The following is a 26,565-nucleotide window of genomic DNA, read 5'->3' as shown; positions in this document are numbered from 1 at the left end:
GGCTCAGTGGATTGAGAGCCAGGCCCAGAGATGGGAGGTCCTGGGTTCAAATCTGGCCTCAGACCCTTCCTAACTGGGCCCTTACTGCTCTTCTGTCTTAGAACCAATACCCAGTATTGATTCTAAGATGGAAGATTAGGGTTAAAATATAGTTGTACAACTCTGTAAGTAAGTCATTATCATTTCTCCAACCTCTGACACCTTCCAAAATCCTGGACACTGGGTGATATAAAAATTTACATTCCTTAGTATCGCCACTGCTATTTTAAAATATAGCATTATGGAAAGAACTTTGAATTTGGAATCAAGGAGCTTTAGATTGAATTCCAATTAACCTTAGGTAACCGTGGGCAAGTAAAGTTACCCAAGCCTGTTAATTCATCTATAAAACATACATAATGTAGTACCTACTGTTATAGGACTGTTGTTTGCCATTTCATCTTCAAAGTCAATTCTGAGAGAGTTTTAGTGACACCTGCCTGAAATCAACTTTGTTCCCAGTAGAGTTTAGCTTAAAGAGTAGCTTTTTGTTCCATTTTTATATCACAGTGCCTAGCACATAGTAGGCATTGAATGAATGCATGTCAAATTCAATGCATTTCCCAGGAAATAAAGAACATGTGTGCTGAAAATTTTACAATACTTATTTAATGTGTTACATAAAAAGAAAAACATTTAAAAGATAATTCATAACAGTGCCAAGAAATAGATTCATGAACAAAGCAGCAGGAATTTGATTCCCCCAGTAAATCATCCAGTCTTTTGATTAAAAATGCTTCTAGTGTTAAGGACAGGCTTGGTCTTCTTTGAAATGTAGTGTCAACTGCTTTCTTGTTTTTCAGTCACTGTGTCTATAAATAGGTTTTTAAGGATTTCCTTATCTAAGTTTCTACCTGTAAAGAGAACAAAATACAATGTGATTACTCTCTCTTCTATTTATTTAAAAAATGTTAGTCTATTAATTAGAGACTACTTGATACCTCATAGGTTACATAAATATAAAAACAGGAGGCTTGGGGTAATAGCCTTCTATATATCCAAGAGAAATCACTTTTCAGCTGTATTCCTTAATAAGGAATTTGGATCTTATGAAGTTGAAAAGAAAACTCATATTTTATGCTGATAAGGATTTTAGTCCATAATTAAAATATAATCATCAGATATCTAAATTCCTACTTATGGGCTACAGCCTTCAGTCTCTTACCTATCAACACCAGCCTGTTGGTTCTCTCAGTATCGTCTTTCCAGCTCACTGGAGTCTCTTCCAGATCATACAGCTCATGGACCCCTTGGACAATCACTTGGTATGGTTTGTCTTTGATAGACATCAGTCCCTGCTCATAAGGACAATTACTGATCAATTCCAGTTCTTTTTTTTAATTTTTATTTTGAATATTTCCCCATATTTACATGTTTCATGTTCTTTCCCTCTCCCCAAGCCTCCTAACCCCCCCTTAGCTGAAGCACAATTCCACTGGGTTTTACATGTATCATTGATCAAGACCTAATTCCATATTATTGATAGTTGGACTAGAGTTATCATTTAGGGTCTTCATCCCCAATAATATCCCCATCAGCTCATGTGTTGAAGCAGTTGTTTTTCTTCTGTGTTTCTCCTCTTACAGTTCTTCCTCTGAATGTGGCTAGTTTTCTTTCTCATAAGTCCCTCAGCCTTGCTCTGGATCCTTGCAATGCTGCTAGTAGAGAAGTCCGCTATGTTTGAACGTACCCACAGTGTATCAGTCTCTGTGTACAATGTTCTCCTGGTTCTACTCCTTTCACTCTGTATCAATTCCTGGAGGTCATTCCAGGATCAATTCCAGTTCTAATCTAAATATAAGTACATAAATTCTAATTCAAGTGGCACAGGGATTCCCATTCTTTTTCAAAGAGATACTCCTTTGGAAAGGAAATACCATAAAAACTGCAGGAATCCTCAATAATTCCCAAATTCAGAGGAATTACGGTAACCAAATAAAGCTCTCTAAAATGTCCACTTTTCAGGCAAAGTTCTGCTGTCTCCAGTCTCTTAGAGATACTGTATGTCATAAAATGGGATCTTTGTTAGAAGTTCGCCTGTTTCTAACGATTATTCTTCCATTCCTAAGTTCCTTTACTTGTTCACAGTTTCTATGTAGAAGTCTGAGCAATTATAGGATTTTGGGCTTCAGGTAGTAAAGTGATCCTGTTTTCACACAAAGGCCCAAATAAATTAATAATTTAATGAATAATCACAAAGTATAGGACAAGAATGCTACTATTTATCTGTACGAAATTTCACATTGGTTTTAAAGACAATATGAACATATCACCTGATATTCAACTTTTAAACATTCCTTCAATATTATAAGCTTATGAGGATGAAACATCCAAATTTAATATTGGGAAAATCAACTCTTCCTCCTATACCATTTATACAACTAACTTTTGACTGATTTGTAAAAAAATAATATTAAACAGCTGCAAGAAAAACTTCAAGCACAGAAACCTGAAAGCCACTCAACAACTATTTGTTAATCAAATAAACCCAATTTTCTTCCTTTCCTCTGGGCATCTGGAGCAGTATGCACCAGATACATCAGAAGGCTTGATGAGGGTGGCTGCATTATAGTTCTTTCTGGTCATGAAGCTACCTTGAGAAAACTCATGGAAAACTTCAGAGTCCTCCTTTTTTTACTGACTCAAAAGCAAATGCAAAGGGAAGAGAATCACCATAGGAAAACTTATTAGCAACACAAGAGCCTTAATACCTGGGAGTCCTGAGCATGGGGGCACATAGGTTGTTTTAGCTGTAACTCAAAAAGGAGCTGGCTGGATCAAACATGCTTTATCCAACAAGTAGAAAAGCCCCACTTACAGACCCAGTGGGAATAAGACAAAAAGAAAAACAAAGTATAAACCCTCCAACCATAAATTCAGCTTTTAAAATAATTAAGAAAATGATCACATCTCAAAGTACCGAACAAAATGAATTTGAATACTGAACCTTCAGTCGGATGACTTCCATAGTGTGATCTGCTTTATTTTTCACAGTCTTTTCCCACAGCAGATTCTGCACACAGAACATATTTTAAGAATTCTTAATCAAAGAATTATAATTTAATCACAAGAATTTTTAATAAAAATATAAAAGAAATAATTCTCACTTGAATAAATATATTTAGATTTTCTTCAGTTGTACTTCCTAGTACTTCAAATGTGACTGTAACAATACTCTGTAAACAGAGAGATATTCAATCATCATTTCTTACAAAAACCAAAATTACTAAGATATAAGTGGAAGCCCTAAGTAATTATAAGAGATGTATCCTTTTCTACATCCCTTCTACTATGAATTGTCCTTTTTTCATCTTTGTCTTCACTTTTTCTTTTTTTTTTCTCTTCTACTATCTCCTGACCATTTCTTACATCTCAGAGAAGGCAAACAGACAATGCTCAGCTTTATGGTTAGAGACCTTATTAATTCACAGTAATACTCAGAATGTGCCAGGGCTGCCAACACACCAGAGGTAACACACTTCTTTTTTTCTTTTTAAAGACTTATCTTCTGTCTTAGAATCAAGACTAAGTATTGGTTCCAAGGCAGAAGAGCAGCAATAGAGGTTAAGTGACTTGCCCAGGGTCCCACAGAACTCAGGACCTCCTGTCTCTGGGCACAGCTCTCAATAAACTGAGCCACCTAGCTGTCCCTGGTAACATACTTCCAAAGCAAGTTAATTTGGTATCTGGTCTTCTGGACACTAAAAGACCTTCCAATTATGAAATTTTGGGACATAATCCACATATCTTAATGGAAGCAGATTGAATAGCCATGAAAATTGAGAGGTAGGTTTCTGTTTAAAGATGTTAATTATTATTTTAAATTAAATTAAAGATTAAAGATAAAAATATCTTGAGATATTATCAATGATAACTAAGTTGTTCACAATTAGTAGTGACAGATTTCTGCTGATCCACATGCTGACAGGCTTCTTTAAGAAACTGCATGTTTCAGCAAGGAGGCCAGTGTTACTAGATTGCAGAATTTGTGGAGGGGACTAAATTGCAAAATGACTGGAAAGATAGAAAGGAGCCAGGTTATAAAGGACTTTAAAATGGGATGGTATAATGCATTAGAGTAGCAGTGCCAGAAGACAGAAAGGAATGTGTTATGAAGGTAGAAACTTGTGGAATCAAATAAAAATGCCCCCGGGGGCAGCTGGGTAGCTCAGTGGATTGAGAGCCAGACTTAGAGACAGACGGTTCAAACACGGCCTCAGACACTTCCCAGCTGTGTGACCCTGGGCAAGTCACTTGACCCCCATTGCCCACCCTTACCACTCTTCCACCTATGAGACACAGAAGTTAAGGGCTTAAAAAAAATTTTTAAATAAAAAATAAAAATGCTACAAACAGGTTAATGATATTCTTTGGAAGAAAAGGTAATGTAAATAAACATATCTTTTAAGTTTCAAAAAAAAAGCCAAGTAAGGAAAAGACACTACATGTTTCACCTTTTCTATGAAATGCTTTCAAGGTTAAAATTCAGGTGTCAATTTGCTACTATCATCAACATTTTCAAGATAAATGATAGGCATGAACCAATGTTGTACACTAATGAATGTGTTTGTTTTCCCGTTGGAAGAAGAAATAATGTGGAGGCTGAGCCAAATCTACCCCAAAGCTGATAGAGAGAAGCCTTTAAAGGACATTGTAAGATAAACTTTCAGTCTCATGATTAGCCTGTTGGGAAATAGTAATGCCTAAAAGCACGAGTCATTTAAGAAAAGGAGTGACTCATTAAAAGCAGAGAAGCACTCCAAACAGAATGCTTACTTTCTCCCAATCACAACATTTAAACATTGTTATTAGGTTTTCAATTTAGGAGAGTCAAAAACTAAACCTTCTCACCTGGGAAAAACGAATTAAAATTCTATAAATAAAAATTATTTGCTAAGCTGAGCAGCTCAACTTCTTGATATCCTTAGACAATATGCCAAGTGGATAGGGTGCTGGGCCCAGAGTCAGGAAGACCTAAGTTCAAATCAGACCTAAAACACTTTCTAGCTGTTTGACCTTGAGCAAGTCATTTAAAAACAAAAACAAAACAAAAACAAAACAACCTTACCTTCCATCTTAGAATCAATACTGTGTATTGGTTCCAAGGCAGAAGAGTGGTAAGGACTAAGCAATGGGGATTAAATGATATGCCCAGGGTCACACAGCTAGAAAGTGTCTGAGACCACATTTGAACCCAGGACCTCCTATCTCTAGGCTGGCTCTCAATCCACTAAACTACCGAGCTGCTCCCCTGAGCAAGTCATTTAATCCTTTTTGCCTCAGTTTCCCCATCTGTAAAATAAACTGGAGGAAATGGCAAACCACACCAGTATTTTGTCAAGAAAACTTGGGGCAGCTGGGTAGCTCAGTGGATTGAGAGCCAGGCCTAGAGACAGGAGGTCCTAGGTTCAAACCCGGCCTCAGCCACTTCCCAGCTGTGTGACCCTGGGCAAGTCACTTGACCCCCATTGCCCACCCTTACCAATCTTCCACCTATGAGACAATACACCGAAGTACAAGGGTTTAAAAAAAAAAAAAGAAAACTACAAATGAGGTCTCAACTAAACAACAAAATCACTGTTGCTTCTTTCTTCTGAAAGTCTAATCTTCATTGCAAAGTATAAATAGAGCTGTGTGGCTCAAACCCTGTTCAGAAACCACAGCTTTGATATATTTCTCTGGAAAAAAGAAAACTAGGGTACTACTTCCAAATATTTCTTTCATTAGTGCTGTTCAGAAATCCCCTCCCCCACAAGAATTAATCTCATCCATAATGGAATTAATATTAATTATTAGTAATTACTTGCTAGGCCCAGTCCCAGAGACACAAAGGGGAAACAATTCCTTTCCTCACAAAGCTTTTACATTCTCAGAGGCAATAACATACTCCTATACATCCATGCAAACATACACACAGAGTTCATATATTTATTCATATCTATACATAGATGTCATTTCCTCCTTCACACATACACTCTCACATCAGTGTCTGTGGACTGCAAATGGTGGGGAGGAGAATGGATGTGGAAAGACTTTACATATCTTCTGTCTTAGTGACAACTAAAATACAGAAGGGCAAGGGCTAGGCAAATGGTATTGAGTGACTTGCCCCGGGTCACAAAACTAGGAAATGTCTGAGGCTACATTTGAATTTGGGTCCTCTCTACTCCAGGCCTGCCATTCTACCCACTGTGTCTCCTAGCTGCCCCAGGACTATTTTCTATGACTTTATTACAAGTAGCAAGAAAAAAGAACTTATTTTTAAGTTTATTTATAAAATATCTAGGTTTTTTTCCCCCCTTGGGGTAGCGGAAAGAGTGAATCATAGGACTAATCATAACAATTCGAGTTGGAAAGGTCCTTGGAGGTCCTCCAGTCTAATCTTCTCATTTGCTCAATGGGGCACTGGTGAAGTGACACCTAAAGTCACCTATCACAAGTAAGAAACAAAGAGAGGATCTAAATACAAGTAAACCCAATGTGCTTTATACTCATCATAGCTGCAATTGTTATGGAGTCAAGTACACATTACTGTAATTACCACAGCATTAGAAGAGGCTGGTGCAGGCGGCAGCTAGGTGGCTCAGTGGATTGAAAGCCAGGCCTACAGACCAGAGGTCCTGGGTTCAACTCTGACCATCTGACACTTTTAGCTAAGTGTCCTTGGACAAGTCACTTAATTCCCATTGCCTAGCCGTTACTGCTTTTCTGCCTTAGAATCAATGGAAGGTAAGAGTTTAAAAAAAATGGCTGGTACAGCTAAAGTTATCCTTCCACAAAATGAAAACTTGGTACATTTTCCTTCAGATTCCTGGAAAAAACTACACTCACAAAAAATGAAGAGATTTATAGATCTATTCCTTTGTAATCCATTTGTGACATTCTCCTTGGTTTAATACAGGAATTAAGTCTATTCAGTTAGTAAATTTTTTTTAAACCCTTATCTCCTGTCTTAAAAATCAATATTATATATTGGTTCCAAAGCAGAAGAAGAGTGGTAAGGAATAGGCAGTGGGAATTAAGTAACTTGCCCGAGGTCACCCAGCTTGGCCCAACTTGAACCCAGGACCTCCTCCCATCTCTAGGCCTGGCTCTCTATCCACTGAGCCACTTATAAATGAACCCACTAAACATGTATTAAGCACCTACTACTATACTATACTGTGCTCCCCAGTCTAGTGGGGGAGATGTGTGGACAACTATATATAAACAAGCTACAGAAGACACAACATTGAAGGGAGCCTGGGAAAGGCATCTTATGAAAGGAGAGTTTGAGCTGGGACTTGAATGAAGCCAGGAAGGGGAGATGAGGAAGAAGACCACTCCAGGCATGGAGGACAGCCACTGAAAATGTCCAGCCCAGGAGAGGGAATACTGCATGGGAGGAAGCCCAAGGAGCCCAGTGCTAGTGGAGCAGAGCATATATTTGTGCTAAGGTTGGGGTGTTGAAGGTGTAAGACTGGAAAGTGGGAGAGGCAGAGGGAGTGTTAGAAAGAGCTTTCAACCAGAGAGAAGATTCTATATGTTTGATTTTGGAGGTGATAGGGAGTCACTGAGGTTTACTGAGTAGGAGGGTAATATGGTCGTATCTGTGCCTTAGTAAGATCACATTCATGAGACGCAGCCATGTGACTCAGTGGATAAAAAGCCAGGTCTGGAGTCAAGAGGACTTTGTTCAAATTTGCCCTCAAGACAGCGCCTTGGCTGTGTGACCTTGGGCAAGTCATTAGCTCTTAGTGCTCTTCTGCCTTAATAGACAGAAGATTTTTAAAACCTTTACCTTCTGTCTTAGAATCAATACCATGTATTGGATCCAAAGCAAAAGAGTGGTAAGGGCTAGGCAATGTGGGGGTTAAGAGACCTGCCCAGGGTCCCACAGCTAGGAAGTATCTGAGGTCAGATTTGAAGCTAGGAAGGATTTTTTTTTAAAGTCACATTGGTGGCTTTGGGGAGAATGGAGTGAGGGGAGTCTTGTGGCTAGACCAATCAGCAATTTATAGCACTAATTCAAATCAACATGCATTTATCATGAGCCCACTGTGTACGAAACAGTATGCTAGGCTCTGGTCATACAAAGACAAAAACAATCAGCGGAATCAAATAATTCTTAGCACCACTTTTTTCTGGCAACAAAGCATGAGGCATGGCTAAACAAACTGTGGGACATGAATGTAATGGAATATTATTGTTCTATAAGAAATCCCAAAAAAGAGGAATTCAAGGGAAGCAGGGGAAGCTTTATTATGAAGCAAACAAATCAAGAAAACAAAATACACAATAACTACAACAACGTAAATGAAAAAACAAAACACTGAACTCTGCAAATATAATGTCCAAGCTTGAACCCAGAGAAGAGATGAAAAAAAGCACTTTCTGCCTTACTTGCAGAGGTTGGGGAATGTTGGGTGTGCATCACTGCACTGCATACATAGATTGTTCCTTGGTTGACATAGGCTGAAGCATTCTTTTTTTTTTTTTCTTACAACAAATGATTTTTTGGGGAGACAAGGGCAAAAGATATAATGGGAAATGACTACGCTGTAAAAACAAAAAATGTTCATAAGGATTTTTTTAAATTAGGAGGATCATGAAAGATTTTCCAGGAGATAGCACCAAATGAGGATAAGGAGGAAGTTAAGTATGTCACAAGTGAAATCACACTTTCATTAATTTCTTTCTAGTAGTTAATTAAGTATTCTTTTGAGTGAGGTCCACTTCTATAACACACAAAACTCAAGACAAAACAACAACAGTAAGTGTTCCATGGTACATTCATATGCTAAGTTTTTTCTCAAAGGTTTTCCTCTGTATTTACATTTTGCATCTGTGGGTAACTAAAGTGCTTAAGCAGATAAGGGAGACGTATTTTTTCTCTTAATAAAGCAAAAGCTGGAGGATCATTGAAATGAAGAGACTAGCTTATGGTGGAAGGAATGTGTTCCATAATTGAAAGGGATTTTGTAATTATATTCAGGTTCTTCACAACTACCCACACTCTAGCCAATCAATTAACTATTAAGAAAACAAAAAAGATTTAAATAAAAAGCTAAAGATTTATCTAAAGGGGAGAATTATTTGTAAGACAGGTGGATTCTTTTAAGAATTAAATCTTTACCAGTTGTGAAAGGAACAAAAGTGTTCCTTTTTAAAACAAATATTTTACTTTAAAAACATTATTCCACTTTTGTTTGTGTGCTTTCATTTCCAAAGATATTCCTCTTTTCCCCAAACTATCCTATGCAACAAATAAAAAAGAGGAGGTGGGTGGGAAAGCTCAGCAAAACTAAACCCAAGCCTAACTATAAATGTAATGTACCCTGTCAAACTCCCGTGTCTTCTAAGGTCAAGGAAAGCCTATTTTCCTTCTCTCTTCTTCTGGGCCAAGGATGATTCTCAGTTAGCCTCAGTTTATTTTTTGGTCCTTTCCATTTACATTGTTATAGTCACTGTGACCATTGTTTCCTTCTTTTTGTTCACTTGGCTCAACATCATTATTTACTATGTGTCAGATAATGTGAATTAGAGTTAGAAAGAAAAATCAAAGTTTACATTTGAATGGGGGAGACATGATAATGAATAGGTATATTCAAACTATCTCCAAAGTAGATATAGGTAGGGGAAGAAGAAACTAGCATGGACTAGCATTTGGGGAAATCTGGAGTCTTTCTAAAGACAAAGAGTGATTCTAAGAGGCAGAGTTAAGGAAAGAATGAATTCCAGATACATGGTACTAGACAAATCCTGTGTTAGGAAGAACTAGTGGGTCAGTATGAGGTAGTAAGAAGTAGAATGTAGTAGGGGCCAAGTTGTAAAAAACTTTATTTTAGAGGAAATGGGAAGCCACTGGGTTGGGGGGGGGGGTGATACAGCAGACCAATATTTTAGGAAAAGTCACTTTAGCAGTGATGCGGAAAACAGATTCAATGGGGAGAGATTTGAAGGAGAAAGACTAAAATTGGAGGTGATGACAATGGTGCACGTGAAAGGAGAAGAAGACCTAAACTAGGATAGTGGCTGTATGAGTGGAGAAAAGGGAATCTAGGAAAGCTGTGGTAAAAAGGGAAATAAGATTTGGGAACTAACTATACGAAATGGGAGAATGAAAAGTTGAGTATGACACTGTTGTGGATTTGGATGACTAGAAAGATTTACTCTGGAGAATAATAGGAAAGTTTATAATGAAGAGGAGGGGGGAAGAAAATTGAGTTCTGATTTGGAAAGATGTCTTTGGGAATCAGATCTGAAGTGGTCAACAGGCATTTGATGATGCAGGGCAACCTCAACAGATATATCAGAGCCCTGATCTGTATATCTAGGAGTCATCAGCCTAGAGATGATAATTGAAACAATGGGAGCTAAGATCAACAAACAAGTGGGTGATAAGAGAAAAGGGAAGAGAAAGAAAGTCCAAGATATCCCTGAATTATGCCAGAAGTTAGTGGGAGTGGCATAACATGAATGCAGATCAGGCAAATAGGCCAGGAAGGAGTAGTCAGGTAAGAGAATGAAGAGAAACCAGTATCACAAAAACCCAACAAGAAGATAATGTCTCAGAGGAGAAGGTGGTTAACAGGGTCAAATACTACAAAGAAGTCAAGAAAGATAAGGATTGAAAAAAGAAAAGATTAAGCAAATAAAAGAGTTCACTGGTAACTTTGGAAGAGAACAATTTTGTTTAAGTGATGAATTTGGAAGTCAGAGTACAAAAAGGTTTAGAAAGGGAGGAGAAGGGAGGAAGTAGATGTATCGAGCAGGAAGATAACTTTTTCAGAGTTTTTAGCTGAGGGCAGAAGAGAGAATATGACAGCTAGTGAAAATGGTAGGATCTAGGAAGGACTTTTAAAAATTAAGGAGACTTGAACACATATATAGGTCAGCAAGGAAAAAACCCCCTAGTCAGGGAGACAATGAAGATGGATGAGAACACAAGTGTATGTAAGTCTTCTCATGTTTCTCTGTATTCGCATTCATTCTTTCTTGAATATTAAAGTAATATTCCATTACATTCATGTAGCACAGTTTGTTCAACCATTAACCAATTAATCTACTTGTTTCTATGAGTGATGATACATGTATAACCCAGTGGAATTGCTTGTCAACTCTGGGAGGGGAGAGGGAGACAACATGAATCATGTAACCATGGGGGGAGAAAATTAGAAAAGAAAAAAAGAAAAAAGAAAAAAAATCTACTTTGTTTCTAATTCTTTGCTATCACAAAAAGTGTTGTATATTTTGTCCTCACTGATTTTCTTACTAGGTTTATGATGAAGTAAGTTAAAGGCAGGGTGGTGAATAGTTATTTCATAGGAAAATGCTTGGTATCAGAAAAAAGTATCTGACATTTGGAAATCTTAACATATTTTCTTTTCCAACCAACTACTGACTGATATTTAAATATCATCATCTTTTAACCCACAAAAATTTCCTTCCACAACAAATACACATTTTTGAAGCATTAGGACTATTAGACTACTTAAACTTGTTTAATCACTTGTTTTCTTTCTCTTTAGAGCAGTGATTCCCAAAGTGGGTGCTACCGGCCCCTGGTGGATGCTGCAGCGATCTAGGAGAGTGGTGATGGCCACAGGTGCATTTATCTTTCCTATTAATTGCTATTAAATTTAAAAAAAATTAATTTCCAGGGGGCTAAGTAATATTTTTTTCTGAAAGGGGGGTGGTAGGCCAAAAAAGTTTGGGAACCACTGCTTTAGAACATCATTGTAGGGGCAGCAAGGTGACTCAATGGATTAAGAGCTAGTCCTAGAGATGGGAGGTCCTGGGTTCAAATTTGACCTCACATATTTCCTATCTGTGTGACCCTAAGCAAGTCACTTAACTCTTACCTCACCCTTACCAATCTTCTGCCTTGGAACCAATACACAGTACTGATTCTAGGATGGAAAGTAAAGTTTTTTGGTTTGTTTTTTTTAAGTCATTGTAAAGAACACCAAAGAATTTACAACTATAAAAAATGCTATATAAAAATATAGCAAAAGCATGGTCAATATGAGTTGCTATGGTTTCAATAGCTTCTGACTTTAAGAAACACTTAAAACTTAGCTAGAAACTCAATGTTAGGTGCGAAAAGTACGACATCAATAAGGAATCCCTTAAAATAAGGTAATTGTTGCTTTATTTTTTAAAACTAGAGAGTACATGTAAAATCTTATAGCATAACTGAATTTGCCTATAGCAATTAGAGACTGGATTTAGTGGCACAGTGAATAGTCATTTAATATAATGATATGACTTTTTTTTTTTTTTGTAACCCCTACCTTCTGTCTTAGAATAACTAGCAGTTCCAAGGCATAGGAGTCACATGGCTAGGAAGTGTCAGAGGCCATATCTGAACTATCCACTGAGCCAGCTAGCTGCCCTAATACTATTCTTTAAACTGAAAAAAATTATGAGTAAAAAAATTAAGACAATTTATTGGGGAGAATCATATTTTCTGAAAATAAACTTTGCAAACTATCTGCTCATAGTATTCCAATCATGCTAGAGGGGGAAACTACAAATCTCTAAGTCCATAGTGCAGAAAATGACGGTCACTACTTATATTCGAATTAGTTCTTTTAGGCCACATATGGAATGCTACCTTGGGTTCTCATAGTTCCCCTACAAGGAAACAAGGAATTTGAGAAAACGAAGGAATGAATAGGGGCTGACAGAACAAAATGTTCTATTGTCACCCATCTAGACTTTTTTGCCTATCAATTTTATCTTAAATCTACAGTTGATTTCTCAGTTAGACTATAGTTCTAGGTGCAATTGATGCCAACTATCCAGAAAGCAAAAGCTAAAAACATCTTTGCTTCATATAAATATATTTCATGAGTAAATAGTTTTGGGGTTCCAATTATCAAAGTAACTGTCCTAATTTTCCAGCTTTGATTTTCAGCAAACAATAATACTCCCCTAACCATTTTTATATGCTTCTATGTCTTTGTTTTGACTTCTTCCTGAAACCACTGAAGCACAAGATGTTCTGAAAGAGTTAGTTCTCTCCAAGAATAGTCTACAGTCAGGAACTTGTGTCTTTATCTCACCTGGTCACCTTATTGATGGGAAAAGTCATTTGGAAAAATAAATAAATAAACATTGTAAAACCTGAGTTCCTCAAAGAAAGTTCCATATGACATAAAAGAGAGAAATGTTCCATGCTCTTACAACATGGGGAGGCAATGTGGTAGAATGTAAAGTGCTGGATTTCGTGCAAAAGACCCTGCATTTGAAATTCACCTTTGCCATTTTACTACTTCTGTGAACCTAGCCAAATTATTTCCCCTCTCTGAGCCTCAGTTTCTTGAGACAGACTCTAAGGTCACTTGCAGTTCTATCTCCCATAAGTTTCCTAGAAGGAAGCAAATTAGAGAACTAGTTGCTATTATTCTGACATGGTTTATAACTATCATAAATGCTGAAGAAGTTGGTAAAGGTCCCAGAAGACAAAGGGAGGGTGGGAAAACAAGGACACCATTGATCCACATATGGATTCCAGACCCATCACAGAGTCTACTGTATACCCCTTGTTTTCATACTAAATCAGAGTATCCCAGAGTTCTGAGAGGTTTGTCTAGAAGGGCCTTGAAGGAAGGAATACGTGTGCATGATATCTTTTTGCTTTTCTGTCCTATCAGCTTCTGGTACTAGCTCTTGAGGTAGGGAAGGGGAGGATTAGAATTCAAGAAAAACTGACTTAAGGAACTAAAAGTCTACTTCTCTACATGAAGAATGAGAGAGTTCAAGACAATTTTTATTTAAACAAGTCTCTTACTTAGAATAGAATTTTTAAGTAGTTAATCCAAGAAGGTTTAAAAATTAACCTTGTATACCAATTTACTCTCAAACATATTCTTATACAAATTTTTTTAGTGAAACTACACTAGAAAACTTATATAACAAAATAAATTTTGCTTTTTACCTTATCAAGGTGAGGTTGTGTTGTCTGCACATGTTGTAGTTTTTTCTGTAAACTGAAAATATTTACACATTCAGAAACTAATACTCTTATTACTTAACCATGTTTTTGGAGGTGAAAGCTAAATAAAAAAAAGAGATCATCACAATTCCAATTCAACATCCTATATAAATACAACTCTCATTTGCACAATGCTGTGAAGGTTCTTTCTCTATAAAAACCTAGTGAAGTCAGAAGGACAAGCACTATTACCTAAGAAGTAATACAACTTGCCCAAGGTCACATGGCAATTAAATTACCTCACTATGATTTGCAGGCACACGTTTTACCTCTTAAGACCAGTGTTCTTACTTTAAGCTGCCCCTCACATATATCTCAACAAAATGGGTAACAAAACTGGGGGAAAAAAAAGTTGGCATAATAGGTATACTGTGCCTTACTCAGAAAAAAAAATACTATAAACCCAAATTTATTTTTGAAAGATAGTCACATGCTTTATTACTTTACTCTAAAATAAAATTTAATTTTAAAGAGATACAAATCCTATTTGGAGCAGTTATGAACACAGAGGAAAATCAGGAAAGCAAATATCATTTGCTTTTGGAATTATGAATTTGAAAGCTTCATAAATATGCTAATTGCCACTGATCAAGCATAGAAAGTTCAATATTAATTGCAATTACTTTACTTGCAAAAATATCTATCAGTCCACAAACATTTTTTAACCTGAAGAACTTCATATTTTCCAGAGATGATGCATAGTTATCTGTGATTGCAGTAGCAGAAACATGAAGTTTTCTTTATCAGTATTTCCTCTCTTTTTAGAAATTTTAAATTTAGACAATGTTTGTAAAATTTTTCATTCATCAGGGAGAATAGTTTAAATTGTTAAAAATGCATTATCCTGAACAAATGATAAACTTAGCAACTATGGTATATATTCAGACACTAATGAGGGAAGGTGAATAGATAATAAATAAAACCCTCCAAGGATTTAAGAAGAACAGTAAGGGGTAAATTAGTAACAGTAGGTTTAGCAGAGAAGAGGAGACCATATATATGGTGAGAAACTTAGGCGTGAATAAGTCTCTATAGGGGTTAATTAAATCCATTCCAGCTAACTAATTATGAAAGGATTTCTTCTATTTGGTAGCCATCCACAAAGCAAAGTTAATGAAATAACTTATCTACTCTATACTATGAAATTACACTTAAATGAGAGCTGGTTCTTTAAATAGTGGTTACCAATGTGTTATAAACAGGAGTTATTTAAGACTTTGTATTGAAACATCTTTAAAAAATAAAAATCCTACTTTTCTCCTTCCAGTATAGAGGTCATTGTTCCAGGGGATTTTGCTATAAAGGAGGGGCTTATTGGTGGTTATGAGTGTTTAACTGCAACTTACTGTATTAGGAAAAGGCATCAAGAAAACTTATTTTAAAAAACATGCCATTGAAACAAACCATTTTTGGGTCAGGATATTCTCTGACATTTCTAAATGACACTGGTACCAGGCTCATAGTTTTCAAAAGTTTTAGTATCTATATTGACAATCCATTTAATAAACTGGACTTTGGGTAGCAAAAATTCTTCCAGCCTATAACTTCCATCTCAATTCCACATCAATTACCTAAATGAGAAAGTCATGCTCAATTACTAAGGACTTCTCCCCATCTCCAAATTCTTTAGTTCTGAAATTCTCCTCTTGGACCCACCTTCTTTCCTTTCTCTGATGCCACACCATTACTCTTACTGATACTGCTCTTTTCTTTATTGTGAAGTTTAATTCCAAGATTCCTTCCTATTACTCATATCGTGGTCTCACTTGTCTTCTACCCAATCTGCCTTTAAGTAATGCACTTATCTCCACACCTGAGTCTCTTTATATAGGAATTATTCCCAACATGCTAATTCACAATTCCAAGCAACTCCCAACATTTTCAGTCTCTGAAGATATACTCTACTGCTGGAAAAAGTCATAAAACTATAATGTTCATTAAGAATTATGCTATCTAACTTTCCCTAGACCATTACTAATGTACAATAGTCCTTTTATTCACCTCAAATCTCTATCAAACTTCGAAGAGAGAAAATGGTTCAAATCTTTTCTCCTTTTATCCTCTCACTCTAAGCTGATATATATATATAAAATATAGTTTTATTTGCTAATCTGCAAAGAACAAGGCTAACGAGAGTTCTCCATCATGGCAATGATTATAGAATGGCCTTGAAAGCTTTATAGTGATGAATAAGAAATTTTTAGTAAAAAGAAAAAAAAATCATTGACTTAAAGAAATTAAACATACTTAAGATAAAAATGTTATTCTTCAAAGAAATTTCCATCTGATGATAGGCATAATGTTGAACAAAATTCAATTCTAAGTTCTAAACTTATGTTAAGTTCATTAAATATCATAGTACTCAATCTATTAAGAAAAAAAGGAATTTTAAAAACTTTTTTTAAACTGCATTAAAAAATTAAAATAAATAACAATAAAACCCCCAGTAAATCAGTTTTTTAAATACAGATTTAAGGCTGGTCATGAGATCAGGAACTCTCTTAAGTACTACTACTAAAGTACACTACTAAATATAGTAATATAATGAAGACGATAGACTCCAACAATAATTTGTGTTAAAAAATGTCAAGACCTGAGGTGAAAATAATATAGATGGCCATGGGTATATGCATCAACAGGTATGAAATGAGGTGTGGAAAGCATCATAATACACACACTAATACTAATAGTTAGCATTTGTAGAGGGCTTTAAAGTCTGCAAAGTGAAGAACAAATATTTTTATTTTATCCTCACAACCTTGGGAAACAAGTGCTATTATTACCCCCTTTTTACAGATGAGGAAACTGACACAAACAGGGAGGTGTCTGAGATTGAATCTGAACTCATGTCTTCCTGATTTCAGGCCCAGGACTCTATCCACTTTGCTGCCTTGCTGGCTTCTAGATATCAGATTTCCTGTCTTACCCTAAAGCATAATGAGGCCTCATGGAGATACAGGCAGGATTTGGATAAGACCTTATGTAACCATGTAACTCCTGAATTCTTCCGGACACAAACCTGGAGTATTTGCCTAAGAGAACAATGACTCAGCACTGCATGCTCTCATCCCCCCCCATCGCCAATCTCCTCCACCCCCCAGGGCTAAGTGCTAGACTGCATTCAAGAAGCACAGGGTCTGCAAGGGAAATGACAGTTCCAATGTACTGTGGCCAGGTGCTACCATGCAGCATTCTGTGTTCAGCTCTAGATAACATGCTGTGGTAAGAACATAGACTAGCTGGAGTGGGTCCAAAGCAGGGCCATCTAGAGGAGGAAACTAGGAACCATGCCATGAAAGCTACAGTTGAAGGAAGGAGAGAGAACTGTGGAGAGAAGAGAGACTGAGGCCAAAGGCTGCTGTTTTCAAGTGGACAAAGGAAGGGCAGCTAGAAGAGATGAGATTTGCTCCACTTGGCCCTCAAGTGAAAAAAAAAAAAAAAAAAAAAAGAAGAAGTACAAATTGCAGAGAATCGGGTACAGTCCCTGCCAGGAATGGGTCCATCACTGGAATACTTCAAGCAGATTATCCATGAGCATTTGTCAGGGATCGTAGAGAGGATGGGCAAAAACAAGCCCAATGACTTTATTTTTCAGGCCTCTTCCTTTGTGACTATCAGGGATCTGAAATTGGCAATGGAAAGGACAGAAAAAGAGACTGGAGGCAGGAGATTTCAAAAACTTTTCAAGTTTTTTGTTCAGGGATGCTTTGTTTCCTTCGATTTACACCTGCTCCCTGAGACCAAGTATCGCCCTGTGAAACAACTGCAAAGATGCAGATGGGTGGTATTGCTGGGTTTGGAGTAAGGAAGACGAGAATTCAAGTCCTGTCTCAATTCCTACTAGCTATGTGATCATGGGTGAGGCACTTAACCTCTGTTTGATGCAGTTTCCTTAAAATGGGCATACTGAGTTGTTTTGAGGATAAGGTGAAATAGTAACTGTAAAGCACTTAGCTCAGTGCCTGGCACATAGTAAGCACTACATAAATGTTAGTTATTATTATATCATCTTACTACACGGAAAGCAAAATTTGCTTGTCTTCAAAACTTCTCTGCATTAATTTGATTTAGAACAGTAAAGGTTGCTGGGTCTAACAAACAAAACCTTTTACTTTTCAGAGGGAAGGAAGGAGGAGAATAGTTCAAGAAGCCTAGAAAATAAATCATGAACTGGCCAGTAGGTAAGGACATTACTGGATAAAAAATGAAAATAAAAATTTTAAAGTAAAGATTAGAGACTAGAAGGGGAAGACACTATCTAATTCCTTAAGTTCTACTTTAGGAGAATGTGAAAAATACCTTATATACAACTCCTAATTTAGGAACAATGGGTTTATGACCTATTTTTTACACCCCCAGTGAGGGAATTGGGAGCACCTAAAACAATACTGTCCTTTGTGGCTCAATTCAAAACACCTGGTGACTTTGCTTATGCAGGCAGAAGTAAAGAGTTACTGGTTAACAAATAACTGGTTCTCAGGATCATCTATTCAAACCTTAACTAAACCTCTATTTCCCAAAGTCTCTCAACCTGAATAGCATTACCTAGGAAATTACTTCATCTACTATTAAGAGGAAAGAAATGTACTTCAAGCATCCAAAGATGGAACACAAGAAATGCTTTTTCCCACGTACTTAATGTCATAAAATGGCAGATAGGCAGAGATGAAAATAATACTATCAGTACTATGCTCTCTCACAAATTACAAAGGCTGTTCTGGAAACCTAAACACCATTAAAATTTTTATTTCTATTCAGAAATGAATTCTGTGTTCCTAATGACAACTTCAAATTAGCTTTTGAAACATCATCTATTCACAAAACATAACCTACTTGGAATTGTCAGTATTAAAGAAATTATTGGAAACTTAAAGGGTAATAGATTCCATTAAAATATAGAATCAGACTTGGAAAAAGAGAAATATAGAAATAAAGAAAAGAAATTGATTATCAAAACTACCCCTTCAAAAGCAGAATTAAAAAACAATTAAAAACCCACAGATAACAAGAAATTACCTGATTCCAGAGAGACTGTCAAAAGAGTGTAAATCCAGTACATTAGAAATATCAACTCTAAAAATAAAAAAAGAATAAAAAAATCATAAACACTATGGCATATACTATGTATCTTTACTTCAAAGACCATTCCAATTAATTAACAAGTATTTTCTAAGCACCTCCTATGGAAGCACTATGCTAGGTTCTGGGGCTACAAAAACCAAAATCGAACAGTTCCTGCCTTCAAAGGGCTTACATTCTACCAAGGGAGATAAGATGTACACATCCAAGTATATAAAAAATAAATACATGGCAGGTGTCAGAAAGGGAAAAGGTCCCATGTAGGAGTTGGTGCTTTAACCAAACTTGAACAAAACCAGGGATTCTAAGAATTAGAAACAAAGACTGCTGCATTCTCAAAACAAATGGCAGCCTACACAAGGGCAATGAGACATAAAATAGTAAGCCATGTTTGCATGAGAAACAGCAAGAAGGACAGTTTGGCTGAACCACAGAGTGCGTGAAGGGGAGTGATATATAGTAAGACAGGAGAGACAGGTAGAAGAGGGGACAAGTTGTGAAGGTTTTCAAATGCCAGAGAGTTTATATTTGATCCTAGAGATAATAGGGAGCCAGCATTACTGAGCAAGAGATTGACATTATTAGGCATGCACTTTGGCAGCTGCATGAAGGACGGTCTGGAGGAGAGGAGAGAGAAGTAGATTTACCAATTGGGAAATTTTGCTTGTTGCAATAGTTTAGTCAGGTGGAAAAGAGGACCTGAACTAGGGGTAGTGGCTGCATGAGTGAAGAGAAGGTGGCAGATACAAGAGATGAATTAATAAGACTTGGCAAAGGAGCTCCAAAAACTAAGTTATCTAGTTGTAAGGAGCAGGCACAATCAAGACACTGTGGTGCAAGTTTTGAAATGGGAACAATGTCATAAAAAGGATGGATAGTATGAATTGAAAATGGTGCCATTAATACATTAGAATATCACTAAGGAACAATGCTTAGTCATACGTTATAAAAGGATTAAAAAGAGCAAAGTTCCAAATGATTTATTAAGGGTAACTTGTAGACTACCATCATTTTCAATTTTTAAAGTATTCACGAAGCAATTTAAGAGCTATTTTAACACTTTAAACAAATTAAATCAATTCCAAGACTTACAATTACTGTGAAGAAGCTAACTCCTTGGAGAAAGAAGTAAGCTGGAATATAAGGAAACTTTGGGTGACTGAGGAGGAAGCAAAATAGTCATGGGGAAAAGTTGTTGGGGAATTCTTCCTCACTTGAAATCCAAATTATTTTCCCCTCCTAGTAAATGGATGATTAATATAAAAATATGATGCCAAACTATTTCATAGTTTGTGCATGTATTAACTTGTACTATGACACTGTTTAGTGTAGTTGAAATGTGAAAATCATCCATCTTTTGGGCTTAGTCATTTTCTGGTCTTCTAGTGTTTTAAAATTGCAAGCTCTATTCATCAATTCTCTCTCTCTTTTTAAAAATTAGTGTTCTGGTATAGAAATTTTCCTTTGAAGATTGCTTTGGTTACATCCCATATAATTTGATATGTTGTCTCATTTAACATCATGCTTTAATATAATTTTTATGTCTCTAGGTTTTAATTTTGACTCACTCTTTATTTGGAATATTTTGAGTCTGCATCTTTGGTTCATATTTCCTTTAATGATTACAGTTTTTATTGCATCATGGTCTATAAATGATATACTTAGGATAATCCCAGAGTTGGAAGGGACCCCAGAGGTCCTCCACTAAAAGTCCTATTTGACTGCAAAGTTCATGCTAAGAACACTGGGGAAATTAAGTATTTTGGGCCTCAGTTTGTCATCTGTAAAATGAGAAAGGTGGATCTCTTTCCTTCCCCTCCCCACTTTTCAACCCCGCTTTTTTACATATTCTTTCCCCATTAGAATGTAAGCTTCTTGAAACCAGAGACTAGAAACTGTCTTTCTTTTTGCTTGTATTTGTAATTATTAGCACAGTGCCTGGCAGATGTCTGCTGAATGAATGGCAAGATAATTTCTATGATCCTTTCAGACTCTAAATCATTCATTTTATGATGACCCAGTTTTCATAAGGGGGAATTCATGGCTTCCTGAGACAGTCTATTCTGCTTTGAATGCCTCCTATTCATAAGAAAGTTTACATTGATCCTAAAGTAATTCTAACAATTTCTGCATGGATTCAAATTCTGCCTCAGACATGTACTGGCAGTCTGACCCTGGATAAGACACTTGATTTCTCTTAGATACAGTTTCTCTTCTGTCAAATGAGGATAAGAACCCACCTTACAGGAATGTTGTGAGAATTAAAATGAGAATGTGTTTACAATGCTTTATAAACCTCAAAGTGCAATATAAGAATGAGCTATTATTAGTATTAATTTCTCTTCTACATGATAGGGATCCAAGTGTGAACTAACCTTGAAAGTATTGCTGATGTATTAAAAAACTGACTCTTGTGAACAATATACTCATGTACCAAACTTCATGATTGATTACTTAAGCCTTATAACAAAGTGTAACTCTGAACATACGGTATGCTGACCACTCCCTAAACCTCCAGTCCAAAGGTCAATTGGACCTCTGGGTGAGAAACTGAGTCCTAAATTATCTTAGCCTCCTCCTCTTTGATCTTGTGGTTGTTAACTGAGCCAATGTTAAATTCTCTGCCATGTCACATGCTCATTAACTACCTCCCATCACCCATTCCTTGATTCATCAATAAAGGACTGGGGACACATGTAGCTCTCTCTCTTTTCCACCATGTAAGAAACTTGCCTAGCTTCTTATAAGCACCAGAGGAGCACACACGCTGGGTTGAACTCTTTGTCTCTGAGTCTTTCTTCCTTTATTGTGTTCTCTCTCGCTCTCAAACCCCTTCACCCATTTTTCCTCAGTTTCTAACTTCCCATTTCAGGTGTCCACCCACGAATATTAATTTGTGGCAGCAGGCAGGTACACTTTCAAACATGAAGAGCAAGCCATTGCTTTATGGGTTACTGGACATATTTTTTGTATCCTGCATTGTTAACTTGTTCTAAATCTATAATCCTATGATTCTCTGAATTACTGAAATGGAAACAAATGATCCTAGATTCTTGAAGGTTATGCCATCAGAGCAAAAACTCTTGCCAATCCCACCAAATTGGAAACATTTTTGAGTGATTGGCTATACATGTCACCCAAATACTGGTCTCCTTCAGTTCTATCATTACTGTGTTGGCTACAGGATGATACACTTTTCAATCACAGAAACTCCCAAAGAACTAAGCCATGGTTTAGGATTAGGAGGTGTTATCTGCTTTGATAAGAGTTTTCACACTAATGAAATAACAGATTATTAGAGTATAAAATATAAATAACAAAATGTAATTAAAATTCTAACTGAGGCTCTTGGAGTTTAGAAAATGTTGATTAAATTTCTTCCATATAGACAAAACAACAAAGCTTGTCTGTCAGATTAAAAAAAATTTTTTAATGTAAATTTATGAGATTAAAAACCTGCATTGGTTTATTACCAGCAATGCTAGCTTTGCCCATTCTCTACAAACTTTAACAAAAAGATTATGTCCATTTTAAAATATGTTTTGCTCTTTGGTCTACTGTATTTTTTAAAAGGATAAGAAAAATCAAATGATGCAGACACTCAATTAAAAAACAAAAACAAAAACCCTTACCTTCAGTTTTAGAATCAATACTATGTATCGATTCCAAGGCAGAAGAGCAGTAAGGGCTAGGCAATGGAGGTCAAGTGACTTGCCCAGGGTCACACAGTAGGAAGTGTCTGAAGCTAGATTTGAACCTAGGACCTCCCATCTCTGGCCTGGTTCTCAATCCACTGAGCCACACAGCTGTCCCTAGACACCCGATTTTGTTGAACACTAAACACTATTTTAGATGACTGATTATCTAAAGAGCATGGGATTTTTCACTTTGGTCCCAGAAGGGTCTCTGAGGCCATCTAGTCCAACCCCTCATTTGACAAATGAAAAACCCAAAAACTAGGGAAGTAAAACAGTTGCCTAGGTGTAGATGGAAATCTAGGTGCTTGGACTCCAGAAACAAGATTCTTTTCACTAACCCACAAAGCTGCTCCTCATAAAGGGATAGTTTCACTTTTCCCCCACCCTTAATGAACACTAAAAGTGATAAGGCAAGAAACTGTAAAAAATATTTCAAATGTTTAACTCACTAGGACTTGCAGAATTGCCAGTATGCTGGAGGAAAAAAGAAAAATGTTCCTTATGGAAATGGTCCACTATTTAAACCAAACAAACTCATGCATAATGCCACAACACAGAGACTGGTAACCACTTCTGGATCCTTAAAACACCTAGAGACTAATGGAAAGTCACTATTTGGGTTGGTCTAACTTTTACCAACTTGAATTAATTGCCAATTTCCTGATACTATGTCCCATGTAAATTAAAAGACCACTTGAGGTTAGAGTACCAATCTTTAGTAGCACTGATAACTGTACTTCAAGTAACAGACTCAAAATTGCAAGATACATATTTTTTTAATCTAAGAATTTTTTAAAGCATCCAAGAAACATTAGATTTTAAGTAATTAAATAATTAAAAAAATATAAGAATTTAAGTAAATTTGAAGTTTAAAATGTACATTTGCTACGTGGATTATGATAACCCATTTAAAAGTAAACATTTGTAGGCAACATCACTAATCTAATCTGGAGTGAGTAAAGTCTTTTGATTTTATTGGTCATTAAAGAAAAACTTGATCTCACATAACCAATTGTGGCTTATACATTTTGCTTATAATAATGCTGAAGCTCAGGTGTTGCAATTCAACTTGCCAAATTGCTGATTTAAAAAAAGGAACACCTAAAAACTTATTCTTCTTTAGGAAAGTTATGATTTTAATAAAATTCAGTTTAAAAAATCATCATCTTGTCCAAATTATAGGAGACCCTAAAATATAAACTGTATCTCTATAATGAGAATTCTTTTAAAAGAAAATAGAAATATACAGGCATATGCTGAAAAAGAGCTGATTATAGGCCACACTAAATTTTGATATAAGCTAGAACTGGAGTAAAATTTAGGAAAAGAATGCAGGCTAGAATCTGAATATAATAAATTATCTACAGATGCTCCAATCATACTAAGAAATTCTGATCAGTTTATCAGAATATAATATATGATTGGTAATAAGAGATTTAGAAGTACCTTGATCTTTGGGTCTCTAAAATTCTTCCCAGTCCATTTATTGACCTGAAATAAAAATACAGAAATAAACTAAAAGTTTTATACGTTCAAAATCCAAAGTAAAACCAAAAAGTAACGAACTTTATTGCTGAAACAAGGACTAAATACATACAAATATAAACATATAACTACTTAAAAAAACTGAAAATTTTATATACCTAGTACTGAAATTATTTTTTTCCTCAAAATTGAAATATACTTATGCCCCAGTTAATAAAAGGGATACCAACTATTCTTGGAAAGATTTTTTTTCCTCCTTGACAAAAAGATTTCCTATAGTTTCTTCTCTGAATTAACCAGCAGTCTCATTTTTAAGCTGTTTCAGGGCTTCCTGGAGGGCCCAGTTCTACACGACATTCCTTTGCAAAATCAGCACTCATAAAGTCCTACTCTCTGTTCTGGGGTTTAGAATCTACTATACTCATCTCTCTTCAGAAGGTAACTTAAACCCTGGCAGAATTAGAAGTTATATTGGGATAATGGCTATATGCCAAGTTGGATGTCCTATGACCACTTAAGTGATTACATGAGATCTCAGTCTTCTGGTCTCTTCAAATTTCCTCCTATAGGTTCTACTAACTATAATTACTTACCTTAAATGCCACCCCCCCAAAAGATTCTTCTTCTTTCTGTGATTAGCTTAAGTTTCTACTCACTGATTCTTCACCTATATGACCTGATTTTACCTAACTTGTGTCTACAACCAATGAATGTTATCTCTAACCTACCTACTCTGACTTCATCCCATGTCCTTCAGTTTTGTCTGAAAACTCAGCTCAAAACTGTTTTACAAGTCATAAAAACTACAAGTTTTTTTCCCTTTCTGAGTAGTTTTCCTGGCGATAATTTCTAATCTGTATGCTACCTTCACTGTTAGAGGTCCAGAGGTTTTTGTTTAATTCATTCTACTCATGTTGCATGCTACCTACCTTCTCACTGCACTTTTGATGATGATGATGAAGCAGCACAAATTAATCCTCCATTTTCCCAGAACCACAGACTTTGAGATGAAAGAGACCCTGGAGATCATCTAATTCAAACCTTCATTTTATACATGACACTGAGGCTCAAAGAAGTCGAGTTTTCTTTAATATTTTAATCTTTTATAATCATCTCTGACTGTAAATTTACATGTATTAGGCAATGTCCATATCCTCTAATCTCTGCCTTCAGATTAAGTATCCCACCTATGAGGCTACAAAAGCAAGTTTTTCTGTTTCTAACAATTTACAAAAGTAATGTTTATCTTTTGCTTTCTTTGTTGGGCTACATGATGGCTACATTTCCCTATAGTCTTTCACTGTCTTTTAAGCTTTATTCAACAGAATATTAATGTGAAGAGTTAGTAAAGGGAAAAGGTAAGAGATGTAAGTGATTTTCAAAATCCTTCCTCCCAAACTTGTATCTAATATATTTTAAAAGAAAAGCAGAAATCTCAATGATTAACAATGACATTATTACTGAATATGTGACAATCAAATGGCAGCTATCTTGCTGAGTTCTACCTTACTATACTGATTATAGAGATGGTAGTTGAGAGCAGAAGTATTACTGGTTAACTTCTTCCTTTTATGACAAAATGTTTTGTGGTCAATGTTTAGGTTCTATGTTTTATGGTTATGGTTAGCTCCTAAGTTTTCTTGAAAATCTTTTGTTTCCCCTTACTTTAAAATAAGGCACTGAAACTTGGTCATTTAGATGTTCAGAGTCAAAGGAGATTCAGGTGTCTGAATGCACAGGATCTGCCAGACTCCTGGTATCTCTGACACTAAAATTCAGTAGCCACAACAGCACAAGGAAAGTCTCTACACCAGTGCTTCCCAAAGTTGGCGCTACCGCCCCTTGGTGGGTGCTGCAGCGATCCAGGGAGGTGGTGATGGCCATACTTTTTTTTTTGTATTACATTCTATTCTGAGTTCAATAAATAGTTTCATAATTTTCTGGGGGGGCGCTAAGTAATATTTTTTCTGGAAAGGGGGCGGTAGGCCAAAAAAGTTTGGGAACCACTGCTCTACACCAACATTCTGTACACTACCTTTCTTAGGATGGATAAGGACAATTTTTCCAAAATTTAAATAATATAAAAATTCTATTAAAAACAGCATTAAATGTGTTGGAAAAAAATTAAGCCCCTATTCTCCACGAACATACATTTCTTCTTTTTTTTTTTTAAACCCTTACTTTCCGGAGTCAATACTGTGTATTGGCTCCAAGGCAGAAGAGTGGTAAGGGTAGGCAATGGGGTTCAGGTGGTTTGCCCAAGGTCACACAGCTGGGAAGTGT

At 36.2% G+C, this 26,565-nt stretch overlaps 1 protein-coding gene across 1 annotated transcript in view; it reads right to left on the bottom strand.

Moving 5' to 3' along the window:
- Window positions 1-626: 626 nt before the first annotated feature.
- The window catches only part of CBWD3 (COBW domain containing 3), a 66,293-nt gene continuing 40,354 nt past the window's right edge, over window positions 627-26,565 (bottom strand). Inside the window, 8 exon segments of the mRNA XM_044657358.1 lie at window positions 627-835; window positions 838-893; window positions 1,205-1,334; window positions 2,987-3,052; window positions 3,147-3,215; window positions 13,964-14,015; window positions 19,037-19,093; window positions 24,244-24,288. Of these exon segments, the coding sequence (XP_044513293.1) occupies window positions 785-835; window positions 838-893; window positions 1,205-1,334; window positions 2,987-3,052; window positions 3,147-3,215; window positions 13,964-14,015; window positions 19,037-19,093; window positions 24,244-24,288 (526 nt within the window). The 3' untranslated portion in view covers window positions 627-784.

This window comes from Gracilinanus agilis, chromosome 1 (genome assembly GCF_016433145.1).
Source record: "Gracilinanus agilis isolate LMUSP501 chromosome 1, AgileGrace, whole genome shotgun sequence".
NCBI classification, from domain to species: domain Eukaryota; kingdom Metazoa; phylum Chordata; class Mammalia; order Didelphimorphia; family Didelphidae; genus Gracilinanus; species Gracilinanus agilis.
This window is presented reverse-complemented; position numbering and strand designations above follow the sequence as displayed.